The sequence below is a fragment of the Protobothrops mucrosquamatus genome, unplaced genomic scaffold (assembly GCF_001527695.2).
Source record: "Protobothrops mucrosquamatus isolate PMUCROS unplaced genomic scaffold, P.Mucros_1.0 scaffold_310, whole genome shotgun sequence".
Taxonomy (NCBI): domain Eukaryota; kingdom Metazoa; phylum Chordata; class Lepidosauria; order Squamata; family Viperidae; genus Protobothrops; species Protobothrops mucrosquamatus.
Genome location: NW_015386386.1, coordinates 809761 through 824530, shown reverse-complemented (window position 1 = coordinate 824530; position 14770 = coordinate 809761). Strand labels below are relative to the sequence as shown.

The 14770-nt window shown below is 39.5% G+C and overlaps 1 protein-coding gene across 1 annotated transcript; it reads right to left on the bottom strand.

Moving 5' to 3' along the window:
- Positions 1-5436: 5436 nt before the first annotated feature.
- On the bottom strand, positions 5437-14458 carry REN (renin). The gene is made up of 9 exons (XM_015832169.1): positions 14388-14458; positions 12221-12377; positions 11956-12079; positions 8436-8554; positions 7389-7585; positions 6781-6903; positions 6369-6513; positions 5817-5915; positions 5437-5598 (listed from the first exon to the last, which is right to left on the bottom strand). Exons 1-9 carry the CDS (start codon positions 14456-14458, stop codon positions 5437-5439), a joined length of 1197 nt encoding a protein of 398 aa, XP_015687655.1.
- Positions 14459-14770: the final 312 nt, after the last annotated feature.

Below are 14770 nucleotides of genomic sequence, written 5' to 3'. Positions count from 1 at the left end.
AGGATGCCGGCGGAGCCCGCCAAGAAAGTGCTGCTCCCAGCGCTCTTGTTAACGGACGCCCCGATTGGCGCTTCCAAGCAAAAGTGGCGCACGCCAACTCGGCTCCCGGGAGTTTCTGGATCTAAGACGCCGGGGGGGGTGTGTGTGAGGTTGGGGAAAGAGCTGCGACGATTAATTACTGGCGAGGGAAAAAGTGTCCACCCGGATCTGTGCTTTTACGGGCTGCAGTCTCTGGCTTGTGTTCGCAGCAGGTTGCTCTGAGCCACAAACAAGCCAAATGCCTCGTAGCCTAGCTTGACGTGCGAACCCTGCTGGCGTGGTTAGGTTAGGGTTCAGGGAATTGTGCAAATTCAGAACATTGAGTTCAATGAATGTTCATTTAACCATGGATTGGAATATCAGGTGAGCAACTTCCACACAAAAATATATATATACTTAAGCGTCAGGCAGCTAAGTTGGCTTGTGAGCGACAAGCAAGAATTCAACAGGGATTCGACTGCATGTAGGTGCAGGTGGAGATTATCAGACTAATTTTTAGCTGTCGTGCAATTAAAGGCAAAGCATCTCCGCCAAGCTTGTTGAGAGGAATTCCCAGTCCTGATTCAAATAAATATTATGTAACGGTTAGTGTGTCAAACCAAGATCATTTTCACACCTGATCCTAACTCCAGCACAGCGTGCTCTTCCTCCTCCCTCCCATACCTAAACTTTAAATTATTCCTTAGCTGTGTTAGTGGTTAAAAGTGTGACACAGGTTCTGCCATGGATACAATCTGATATGCTTCACTGACCATTTTGTTTATAGAACAATTACCGTAGGATGGAAACGGTCTGGTAACATGCTCACTTTTAGCAAATGCCAGCATGCCTCTCGCCCCTTTCTCCCTGGGCAGGGTCTTCCACAGTCATTCATAGAACAGTAGTCCCAAAGGTGCTTTTTCAGGAGGCAACTGGACTTTCTTGTTTTTCTTTGAAGACTTTTCGCTTCTCACCCAAGAAGCTTCTTCAGCTCTGACTAAATGGTGGAGAATGGAAGGATTTATATTTCTTGCAGACAGCTGGTCATTTCCATTCTTTTAGAGCAGGGGTGTCAAACTGCTGGCCTATGGGCCGGACGCGTCACCAGGAAACCGTGCCCACCCCATTGCCGGCAATGGGGGAAAAGCTCCGATACGTTGCACAATGTCACGTGACGTCGCGAGTTTGACATGTCTGTTTTAGAGGGTCGTTGGGGTCATCTGGAGGATTATCTGTGTCCTCAGGGTCACCTGAGTAGTGCAAAGAAAAACAAAGCCAGTTGCCTCCTTTGGGACAACCATGACCTGTATGACTGAGAATCTCATAGGACAGTAGGAAATCTGATTGCTTCAAACCTGGTTTTTTCCCTATGCTCAGCTTGGAGACCTGGAGCACCCTGGAAAGGTCATTAAGTGGTGATTGCAACTTTTTGTAAATCTATGCCAGTTGCTAAGTGCATTAATTTTTATGTGACCATGTGGACGCTGCAACAGTCATAAGTAAGGATGAGTCTTAAGTCACTTTTTTCAAAGCTATTATACTCGGTCATTAAACAAATGGTCATAAGTCAAGGACTACCTCTATTGCATTTGTTTTTTGTGAAGGGAAATAGGACAGTCCTGGATCCATAAAAACAATTCTGTCAAGCCCATTCCTCCTACACCAGGGGTGTCATACTCGCAGCGTCACGTGACGTGTTGTGACATATCGTGACTTTTTTCCCATTGCTGTCAATGGGGTGGGTGCGGTTTTGCTATGATGCATCCGGCCCACGAGCCGGCAGTTTGACACCCCTGCCCTACACAAAAAAGAAAAATTAGTAGTATCCCATCACTTCAACCATAAAATAGTTGCAGAGAAAAGGGGACCAGAGATAAATCTTGTCAGTTTTGCTCTAGCTCTGTTGCTGTGGGTTACAATATGAGTGAAGACAATGGTAAGATTTACGGTCAAAACACTTCAAATCAATCCTATCTGTATTTTGAAGTAGAATTACTTGGATGGTGTATATTTGTAGGGCATAACAACAAATATGAGAGTGGCTGCTGAGCCATCTTTTCCCTTAAAAGACCTGTAGATAAAATGGTACTTAAACAGAATTTGGGGAGATGCAATAAGGCAAGATTTCTTGTCAGTGGGAAAAGAGATGTGATTCATAATTTTACAGTGGAAAACTGAGATGTCACTCTATTTTTTGCAAAAGGTAGAAATAATTTCAGCTGCTAAATATAAACAATACGTGGAATTACATAGATCAGGAAATTATTTTGGAGTGGTGAAAAGTGTCCTAAAGGTAAGTGACCTATGATTAAAAGCTATGTCAACAGTAATGTAGCAACACGTGGTCCTATTATTGACGGTCAGTGTTTTCAGTTATGTAAATTGCAATTGAAATAGTTCAGTTTTTTGAAAGCTCCCATTTTCAATGGATTGAAACCTAGTAGTTTTCAGAAGCAACAGAAGATGTGCTTAATGTGTGTCTTTTGGTCTGTATCACTTGGAGGAGTGAGCAGGAAAAATTCCCATGACTGAATCTATGACCATAGAAAACAGACACATTAAAAATTCCAACAAGTGACCTATTAAAGAATCCCTTGGTCTAGATGCCTTACTCTGCAAATGGTTATTCATGTTCATATAATAAATCTAATAAGTATAAATGCATTCTGAAGTTTGCCATAAGTACTCAGTTTCAAAGGTGGCTATCATGTTAGTCTTCTTCAGTATAATGAATTCTGTTATTCGTTTATTTAAATAACAATTATGCCAGAATGTATCTGTATTTTTATCATCAGATGCAGATGCCTATTCCTTTTTCACTCTGTAGTTTGGTTGTCCTTATTTTGATGATCTATCAATAGCCACCTTCATTAAAATCCTCCTCTCTGTCCAGCATGTTAATTTTCCATATAACAGGGATCTTGTTTGTTTGTAGAGAAATATAATGGGTGAACATCACCTGCATTTAAAGAGGAAATGGCAAGAAGCTGGTTATCCTCAAAAGTTTTTTGTGGGAATAAGATTCAGTATATTGTAACCACTAAATCTTTAGTAAGAAAATGTTAACATATTGCAAAAAAAAATAATACTTTGAAGTAAATTTCGTTCAAAGTACAGTATGTGATTTTCTACAGGGGAGAAAAAAAAATCTCCTTTCCTAAATATCCAGCTAACTAACTCAAACTCAATTAATTGAATAAGTGTCATCAAGCTGCAGGGAGTGATTTCCCCCCCTCTCTTTTAAAAATGGAATGAGTCTAATAACTTTAATTAGAACTGCTATAATTGTCCTATTTTCTTTGTGGGGCTCAGTTTGCTTAATTGCCTTGTTGGGAATAGTGTGAATTGCTAATAACTCTTGGTTGCAGGTCACTAGTGGCTTCCTTCCAAAATCATCTTTATGTCATACACATTGGCAGACAGGAAATTGTCCTGTCACTTATTGGTAGAGGTGATAATGGATGGTTTAGGTGATGGTTCAGCAGTGATTTAATTCTGGAGAATTACATCCCACCATATTTGGGGTGTAAAATCTGGTTTGTTGGTTTGGACTCAAACCCATCTTAGTCAAAGCCAGCTAAACCCCTCCAACCTGAGATCATCATTATTTAAAGGCAGGTATGTGCATAGACGTAGCAGCAAGATAGCTGCTTATAGAATAATATCTAAGAGATTCTTGGATGGGAAGATGAACAAGAACTGTTGGAAAAGCCATTCTGTATTTCTGTTACTAAATAATTGAACTTTTATTCCAGGGAACAAGAGAGAGGCAGCTTTTCCTCTCAGACTGATGGAAGGAATTCCTTTAAATCTGCAAACTGATTTTGGTTGATGGGCGTTGCAGACTATGTGGCCTGTCAAATAGCCATTATTAATTTGAACATAACCGACTTTCCGCTATAACAGCAAAACTGATTCCGGGAAGCCCCTGTGAATGTGATTAAATCTGTGCTGATCATATATCTTCTCCCAGGGATTTGGGGACATTTCTGGTTGTAAAAGGACAGTATAAGATTCCAAGCCTGAAGCCCCCATTCACTGAGGGAAAGGTTAAATTTAAATATAAAAATACTGAAATCTTTTCCTCCATGAGACAAGGAAAGTGGAATGAGGCATATTCAGCGTAAAACTACCAAAAAACAAAGATAAAAGATCTTCACAAAAGTCTTCTGTTTCTTTTTTATAGGTAGATATTTTTTATTAAATTAAAAAATATTAAAATAAAGCTTGAGATAAAAAGGAGTGATACATGTTGAAACATCATGTGACTGCATATAGAGCACAGTTTATAGAGGACAGTGTTTCATTTGAGGATATCCAAGTTAAAGATAAGCACAAAATTAAAGAGTATGTAAATTGTTAGGAACTGTTCATAAATATATGTAAGTCTGTATATGCATCTTTGCCCGTACTTGCAGAGATATGGATATAGGGTAAAATGTCATTCTGAGAACATATGGGTACACTTATAGCACTGTTGAGAACACTTTAAGCTAAACTCATCTTATTCCAGGATTGTGTGGCTTTTTTTGGTCCCAGGAAAAGGCAAAGCTGCTTCAAGAGATTCCTATCAAGTGTTAAGCATGGATTCATATGTTCACTGAATCACATTTTGCCCTTTGAATCCAGACTGCTGCTCATTCCTGAGGGATAGAAAGCACACGTGCATATATTATGCAAATCTGTATGCTCTTTTTTAGTTATATAGAAATGACCCAACCTAAAACTAGTGGAAAACATTTCAATTTTCAAAGTAATGGATTTTTCAATCTGTAACAAAAAAAGTGAAAAACTGTAGCATTTTGAAGAATAATAGAATTATTGTGAGAAGCACTCTTTTTTGCTTCATGCTGCCTTAAGCAGTACTATTTTCAGGAAGATAAAATCTCTCAGTGATTATCCGGTTTATATACAAGTAACAATTACGCCACATTTCATGCATTGCAATACATTTTTCTTTTCCTATAATACTATCTTTCTGAAGAAAAAGGTCACAAAGTGGGAAAAAGCCCATTTAATGTTATGATCAGAATATAGGCAGAACCAAAAGATTTTAGTTCTCTTCACTCTGGAGTCTCTGCATGACACTTCTAACAAAATGAAGAGAGACATCACAGGCAAGTGACGTCTGTATCTTAAACCATCTTTATACAGGGCTAATATTTAAAAGTACGGTAAGTTTGATACTAATCCAAGCCATGGTGACATTGCAAAATGATTCATCCAGCAGATGAAGCTAAGCAGAGATAAGTTTAAATGCAAAATAAACTGAAAGTCCTTTGTAATTAAGAAAGAAATTATTCAATAATGTTACAACTAAAGGACACAAATGTTTACTGTATAATAGAATCTGTTATCAAGCTATTCTCTTTCAAAGTTCAATCTCTCCAAAGTGAGCATCTTCCAAAATGGGACTTGTCAGAACGATGTAGCAAAACCGATCCGATTGTTCTGCCGGTCAAATTCAGTGTAGTACTGCTTAATAAAAGTTGCACCCAGAATCCAGAGAGGGCCGAAAGGAGGAGGAATGTCAATAGCCGAGAATGCCAGAGTGCAGAGCTCTTTCCCATATTTTGAATGCTGCAGAGAAAACAATGCAACCAAAAGGAAGTAAATCAGCAAGATGCCTGAGTAATGCCTAATAATGCAGCATCATGAATTGCTTCCCGATGGCTGTTACACCTTTGATTTAATCACCAGCTCTCAAAAATCCCTCCAAAATTTATTTTTTCACACCTTTCACTTTCCAAGTTTTATCTAAACGTCCACCCATATTTGTTCCTGGCTCCAGATCTTACCTTGAGAACATAGGTAGAACTGCTGAGTGGGTAGGTCATATCTCCAAGATGGAAGGAAATATCAGGCAGCAAATGAATTTTTTTACATTCAATGACATACTGTGAGAGAATAAAGGAAATATAGGACAGAAAGTCTTTTAATTCCTATGTTATAAGTCACAGTGCTTCAAGTAATAGGAAAAGATCTTACATCACCTTTTCCCAGATTTTCCCATCACTATCGAGAAGTTATCAAGATGGGGAACCACCTAAAAATTTTTTTCCCAATTCCAATGGGAATCTCTCCTTCCTATCCAGATTTTAATCTAGATTTCTCTTAAGCAACTTTGCAGTTGAAACTATTTAGGCTTTACACTTTTGAATAAACGGATGAAGTTTTTTTCCCTAAAAAGGGAAAAATGCTAAAATTGGACACTTGGGAACCTGGACATTACATGAAAGAGACTGGAAATCAAATGCGCTTCATATCTCATTGCTGTTTTTTTTAAATTCCTTTTCCTCATGATTAGAAAAGAGGACAAAATTTTAGAAAGTTATGCTCGGATTTCTTACATCTTCTTCTTCTACCAAAGTAGCTCCTATGGTTTTCATCAGAACAGATATTGAACTGGCTGGTCCAGAGACAAAGGAAGAGCCGGTATCTATAGCTGCTGTGCATCCTTCATGACAAATTACTATATCATTTTCTATAGAAACACTGCAGAGAAAGCAAAAAAGTGTTCAGACATTCCTGTACTTTTGAAGAATAAGCCTCATGTATGTCAAAATGAAAAAAACAAACATTGGCATTCAAAGTCTTGAATTCCTCTAAACTGCATATCACAATAGTTTGTAAGAGGAATTTATTGTTAGCATCTCATAAAAGACAGTCACCTTGGGAAAAGCTGACTTCCAAAATGCAATTAATGTTTCATATCTTTAGTTGGGTCTTGATTTTATTATTTTGACATTACACAGAACCTACCCCTTAAGATCAACCTGCCAGTAGCCTTCTCTGCTAATACTGACATAGTGAAAGTCTCCAGTGTAGTAAGAGGGATCACTGCCACCCAGGATAATCTCTCCTCCAGTGTTCAACTGTGAGTTTCTAGATCAAAGAAAAAAATCACAAAACAGTCATTTTATTCTTGCTCACTTTTGTGCACAAGGTTTAACGAGCTTTGTTGTTAAAAGCCTATGAAGGAGAGCCATTTTGCTTTTAAGCCAGGACTTCTGAAGCAATCAGTATTTCCAACAAAAACACTCAAGCTGATCCTGAAAAGGTATTCCATGTTGCAAAGCAGTCGTATTCTCTGGCGAAAGCTAAGGACTCTGTGAGCCCCCATTCAAACACTAAAAGAAGCTTCAGACACTGGTGTTTAGACAACACTCTAGGATTGAATATTAGTGAACTTTGGGACAAGTTAAGGGACACATCCAAGTGTTGTCTTCAAAAAATATCAAGCATATCTATGCATAGGACATTTTCTGAAAAAATAACTACTCTCTGACAATGAACCTAAAGCACAATCAAATTATGCATTGATCCCAGTAATTTGAAGTATGGGTTTTATATTCCTAAACAAAACTGACCTGCTATAGTAGACAGAGAAGACCTTTTCTGACAAGACCCTTTCGGATATTATCTTGTCAAAAACTGGGATAATCCCATCAATGGCCTGGTTGGGGTAGCCCATACCAAGCACTCCATCAAAGTGAGCATACATGAAAGGGTTGAAAGGTAGTGCTATAGCTTCTGCGAAGAGTTGGATGATGGGAATATCAGCAACCTAGAGAAAAGTACACACAAAGAACAAACTGCTGTGGAACAATGAGTTGAATAAAAATAACTCTTAATTCTTCTTTATCTTTGTCCCCCCCCACCTCACTCATAGACACCCACATATACTTTTGTGTATAGTTAAGTCACTTTTGCATCAATCCCAGTAACTATTCAAGTCACTAAGGGACCTGTCGTTGTCCTTTAGTGCCATGTTTTATTAAAACTGCATTTTTGTACATGCTGGCCTGGCATTATGTGAGTAAATGTAAATGGATTGCTGCTTATATGATTTTCTCCTTTTTGCATTACCATAGTTCTAGCTCTATTACAGCCTGATGCTATAACTGGCTGGATATTCTAAGACATATGTCTCTTTAGATATTTACTGTGGTAGCAATGCATTTGCCTGTATTCAACCTGTATGTTCCTTTTTTTTTAAAAAAAAAGAATAATTATAAAACTTCCAGTGATTTCTTTTTAGTGATAAAAAAGGTGAGTCTGGCATCCCTCAAGTCTTGCACAGTACAAATGGGATGAATGTGGTCAAAGTGCCACAATACAAACAATTGAGAGCCTCCTTATTTGTACCCCCCTGGTCCAATTTTCAAGGCCCGTGAACAGGGCTTTTTTTCTCATAGAACACCCAGAACGGAGTTCCGGCACCTTTTTTGGATGGAACCTTGTAGGGTAGGCAAGGCGGGTTGTATGACGTGTGTGAGTTCCGGCACCTTTTTTTTTTTTTTTTTAGAAAAAAAACACTGCCCGTGAATAACCTGCATTTGCCAGACAGTAGGAAAGCACTTTCTCCGTTTTCTTCCTTCAGGAGTTCAAATGATTATCGTCCTCTTAGCACTTACTCTGACAATGTCCTGGCTAAGGAAACCTTTAACATATCCTTGGGCATATAGTAAGACAATTTCAGTTCCATTTTGCTTGTATGTACTTGATTCAGAGGAATCATAACGATTGTGTGCGACTGAAAGAAAGAAAGAATATTAATATGTAGAACATTAATTCAGGCATCACCAGGAACAAGTGTCTTAAATGTCAACCTCATTTACTGGCAAAGAAGTAAGAATCATATAGATTTCAGAAAGGCATACTGTATAATATTTAAACAGGTAAACACATAAACTTACAAACTACAAGAGTAAATCTCCAGGCAAACAATGCAATTAAGGTAAAATCCCTCTCAAACATTTCTTCCCTATAGCTTTAACCCCATCCCCCCCCCAAAAGGACTATGCTGCCTCTGTTCACACCAATTGAGTATGCTCTGCCTGTCACTCACAGTCTCTCACACCTAATGATCAAACAATCCTATGCATTTTTATTGAACAGTATTCCACTAGATACTATCACATGCATGACCATTGAGAATGGGATCCTTCCATTTGTGGGCTTATCCACATATCTTTGAAGATGCCCCACATACCTTGTGCAGAGAGGATATCCTTATGCTGGAACCTTCATCTCATTGCCAACCCACTGCTCAGGCAGTGCATCCAGACAGTGTGGTAGAAAAGTGGGGTTTTCCATGGGAAAACAAGGAAATTCTCTCACATGTCATGAAAGTGTTGTCTTTGTAGGATTGGTGACCTGCTGATTACGATTGGCTCACTGTGGGTCTATCTAATCCATTCCAGCTGCAGGATTCAGTGTCTTTATGGTCATTTCTGCTTTGGCTGCCTGAGAAAAGGACTTCCCTTACAACTTATTTTGCCTTGGTCATATTGACATAAGGACTAGGGGAGACATGATAGCAGTGTTCCACTATTTGAGGGATTCCTACAGAGACGAGGGGGTCAAACTATTTTCCAAAGCACCAGAAGGCAAGACAAGAAACAATGGATGGAAACTAACCAAGGAGAGAAGGAACCTATAACTAAAGAGAAATTTCCAAACGGTGACAGCAATCAACCAATGGAAGGGCTTGCCTTCAGAAGTTGTGGATGCTCCATCACTGGAGGCTTTCAATAAGAGACTGGAATGACATAAGGTCTCCTGCTCAAGCAGGTGGTTGGACTAGAAGACTTTCAAAGTTCCTCACATTTCTGTTATTCTGTAAGAACCTATGACTTCATGGAGTACCTCTCCAACTGAACTATACAGACTTTTGCTTATATTTTTAAAACAGAACTAAGTTAACCAACCCAGCCCTGAGCTTCTGTGTAAAGCCACCAATATGGGAAGATTTTCCTGCCCACTAGACCTGCAGCCACAGATCAAGTATTGTAATCTGGTGACCTAAAAAGATATAAATGGGACAGAGGGTTCAGGTTTTTTCTTTTTCCATTTGAGGAGTTGCTGCCCTGGTTTACAAAGGGGCAGGGAAACCTTAAGTTTTTAACAACATTAAAAACTAAACACTACAACTAAAAAGGATTGTTTTCTCCAACACACCTGAAAGAAGTTCATCAATGGTTTGCTTGAAAGGTCTGCTATGGCTTTCAATAGCAGGAGCAGAAGCTAACTGTAGCTCTATTTACTAGCCTCTTCTGAGACATACTAAAGGTAGGCTGTAGAGCCATGGGTTTTCTGGAAAATGTACTTTCTTCCCATCTCAAGGACAGGAGAAAATGCATAATTGAAGCTGTATGGAACAGCCCTGAGGATGGAGAAATAGAGTCTCACTCCTCACACAAAGCTTTTTCACATGAACCAAGCTTCCCTTGACCCATTGCAGAAGCTCCACAGTGGTTGCTTTGCTATCATTGTTCTGAGGAGAATAATTCTCTAGAGAGATCTCCAAAATCAAGTTTTATTTTCCATTGAAGTACATGGGAAATGAAGATAAACAAACCAATGGGAAAGGAGGGGAAGATAAAATGTCTCACTTTTTAAGCAGCTGGGTAGATTAATCAATGACCAGCTGAGTTGACTGCTTAGGCAATATTTTATTCAAGCTAAGTGCAGGATTCTTTCTTTCTTTGAATTCAGTGCTCCGTGTTGTGTAGCATATACTATATTAGTTGCAATATTTAGTGCAGGGATGTCAAACTGCCGGCCCACGGGCCAGATGCATCATAGCGAAACCGCACCCACCCCATTGCTGGCAATGGCAAAAAAGTCACGATACGTCGTGACACGTCACATGACATTGCGAGTTTGACACCCCTGATTTAGTGTTATAGTTTACTGTTATCTAAACTAGGTAGCATCATCAGTGCTCATACTGTGCTCATGCAGCACTGATGGTGTTATCTATTTTAATAATGAAACATTAGCAAGATAACAACCAAGCACTGACACAGACATCCCCTAAACATCACTGAAGATATTACCTAGCCTGGCAACAAAATGTTCAGATAAGGGGCTGGGAGTTGGTAATCCTGCCTTAAGCATGAAAGTCAGATTGAGCCAATCTCTCTCTCTCAGCCCATCCCTTTAACAGGGTTATTGTTGTGGAGAAAACCGGAGGAGCATTAAGCATCAAAGCACTACTACAGGGGTGTCAAACTCAATTTCATTGAGGGCCGCATCAGCATTGTGGTTGCCCTCGGGGGGGCGGGGTGTGTGGCCAGTGTAGTTGCGGCCTGGGTGGGCATGGATGGATGTGGATGGAGTGGGTGTGGCCTACTGAGTGGGCATGGCCAGCTCTACATTGTTTGCATCAAGGGTGCCTGTGGGGGCCTGGGCAGGAGTGGGACAGATCTGAGGGTCTCTGGCAGAAGGGGATGGGACCGGGGCAAGCGCTAAGGCATGGTCCATTTCTTCATTCCTCACAAAGGATGACACCTCCCCAGCATGCATCCAGGGGGCGGGGCCGACACAGCAGGGGCTGGTTCCTTGCTGTTTCCAGACAGCCTTGTGGAGCTAAGACTGAATGCGTTTCAGCATAGATGGCCACCACAAAATTGTACATTGGCTCCCGGCCGGCCTGGGCCAGGTCCAAGGCAGCGGGGGCCGTTCCCTCACTGTTTCCAGGATGGCTTCGCGGGCCACATGAAACCACTTCGCAGGCCGCATCCGGCCCCCGGGCCTTGTGTTTGACATGTCTGCACTACTAGATATTGTGAATTTAATTATATTAATGATTTAGTACTCATTTTTTCTATATTAACATTAACATCCAAAATCATGTGTCATATCATTCAGTGCTACCTTTTAAATTGTTTTTCTATTTTTTAATACACTAAAATATCAGGTAACTTATTATTCATAACCCGTCATTAATTTAGCACACAGTACCACTCATGGCTGCATGCTAGTAATTGTCCAAGAATCTTATGTGCAAATGATAAGAAAAATCAATGTTAGGATGTCAGTGTATTATGACAGGAATAAAAATACCAGTTGTGTAATTTTGTTCCGCATGCATAATAGGAAAATGCCTCAGGGTAGAAATCCTCATATGCTGTTGTATCCAAAACTTACCACAGGCACTGTACAATGGGGAGCACTGGTGGGATGGCACCCAAAGATTAGCTGATCCTGTGTCAAAGACAACCTTGAAGATCTGGGCTGGTGTTCCAATACTTATCTCACCATAATATTGCATCTGAAAGGCAGATCATAACAAAGAGCAGAACATTTTTGTTAGAGAAAAAAAATCGTAATTCATCCCATCAATATCTGTATAAAATGTTTGACTAGTCTTTATTTGCTGACTGCTTTCTTTCGGAACATATGACACACTTACATCACGGAAGTTTGTTAGTATGGTAGGTGCTGTTTTGTTATGAAGCCCTTCATCAAGGTAGGAGATATGGTGCTTCAAAGAAGGAAGGACGTCTGCCACTTTCATGCCCATCTCTTGCAGTGTTTCACGGATTGAGGGCATTTTTTTGAGTGAAATTCTGACAGGTAGAAAAAAGACCATTGTGTAAACTGGAAGGTGAATCAGATACAGTCACATCTGCAATATATGCGGAGGTCAACAAACACAACTGACAAGTTACTGCCAAGACCAATAGAGAAAGCCTTCAGCATATGATGATTTATTTTAATAAATAATATGGACGCGATAAGGCCTTGTTTTGGAATGCTAAGAAAAAGTGAGTGCTGCTTCTGAAGCCCTTTTGGGAAACTGAATCCAAAACACTGAACTGTCAGAACAACCTTCAAGGTCCCTTCCAACATCATCATCATCATCATTATTATTATTATTATTATTATTATTATTATTATTATTATTATTATTATTATTATTATTATTATTATTATTATTATTATAATGGGGAATGAAAAAAAATAGAATATCCTTTCTATGATATCAGAGGCATCGAAAGTACACTTGGATAACAGAGAGGAAGGTAGATGTGAATCAAAACATCGGAAGGGAAGGAATAAAACATTTAGCATTTTTCAACAATACCAAAAAAAAGGAGAATGAATGTACTCTGAAGAGAGTTGAAGTTATTCAGTGCAGGATTATGCTGAGGTTCTATATTTTTGGCCACTTCTCTCTACCAGAAACAAAAAGTATCCCCTCTCCCCCCCAAAAGGGGGTCTGTGAGTCTTGGGAAGATGTATTGTTGAAAATGAGAGGTCCTTGGTACTCTCTGAGCTTGGTTGTATTTTGGCAGATGTTTGATTACCTAAACTAGGTAGCAAAATCAGTGCTTATACTGTGCTCATGCAGCACTGATGGTGTTACCTATTTTAAGTAATGAAACATCTGCAAGATAACAACCAAGGTCTGACACAGACACCCCCTAAACGCTGCTGAAGATGTTACCTAGACTGGCAACAACAAAACATTTGGAAACCAACCCACAAGCTTGGAAAATGAACCTTCACCCTCATCCTACACCCGAACTACAGATATTCACCACTATTGCATAACAACCAAGCTCAGAGAACACCAAGGACCCCTCATTTTCAACAATACATCTTCCCAAGACTCACAGACCAATTCCACCCAAACTTTTTTGTTTGTTTGTTTGTTTGAAGTGGCACTTTCTGTTTCTGGTAGAGGAGGGGCAAAAAAATAGATCCTCAGCATAATCCTGCACTGAATAACTTCAACCCTCTTCAGAGCACAGTGACTGAATCTCTCTAATAAAACCAATGGGTGCACTCAGCAGTTAGAGCTCCCAGTTATCAAAATATGTTTTATTCTTTCTTTCCTTGGTGTCTCCTCACCTTAACATTTTCTTTTTTTGCAGAGAGACATTGGGGAGAAAGGTATCAATATCTGAAAAAAAATCCACTTTATGTATCTCCAGATTCTGAGCTACTAATGAGCTGTTTTGGATGAGTTAATTCAGTTTAGGTTTCTTATTAATCTGTCCAAAATAGCCCAATTTAATTCAGGACTTGGTGAAATTCAGCTGCATTCCCAAAGGCTAGGATTTGAAAGGCAGACAGGTAGATAGAACTGCTCAACAAAGTCTATTCCAAAGGTGAGTAGAGTAAATGAATAGAGAGAATTAATTATATGCCTATAGAGGTTTTGTTTGTGGAATGTTGCTGTAACCCACATGGCCTCCTGTTTTCTCTTTTTTGCCTGCTTTTCTACAATAGCCTTCTCCCCCATTATCTGTTTAATACATTTTGTTGTAACCCCTCCACCCTGCTTCCCACAGTCAGATTAATGGGATGTATAGTTGTGGCTACCCTGCTATGTGAACCAGCCTTTTTGCAACTAGCTGACACACAGCATGAAGCTGGCTTGGTTTGATACATACCAATGTGTGACTCCAGATGGCAGCAGATACTTGCAGTGAATTGGCAATGCAGTAATTTTAAGCTTTTCTGTTTTGAAAGAATATTTCATTTGATTTTTATCTCATATTATTGATGCGTTATCTGGTTGTTACATTGGTCAATTACTAGGTGATATACTAAAAAAGACATACTCTTACCTTTGGAAGGCATCACTGGAAAAACACAAAAAGCAAGAGATAAGCAGAACAAACTCCCAACACCGCAGCATTATTCTGTTGGTTTTGGTATGGATGCTGTTTTTCTGAGCTGTTTTTTTCTTGTCTTATGTGAAAAAGGAAACCAGTTCTAGTAGGCTTTTATAGCCAAACATAGCCAGTTTTACTTTCTGCTGAATTTTGATTGGTAAGAAACCAGTAGTAAATCTTGCCCGTTGGCAGAGGGAGGACACCTTTGAGGTACTAGCTTTGACCTTGTTTCCTAGTAAAGGTCAGTTTGGTCAACACACATAAATATTTGTGTCCACTCAATCTCTTTTATGTGTACCATTAGCTCAATGTATGAGACCCAGTGAGGCAAACTG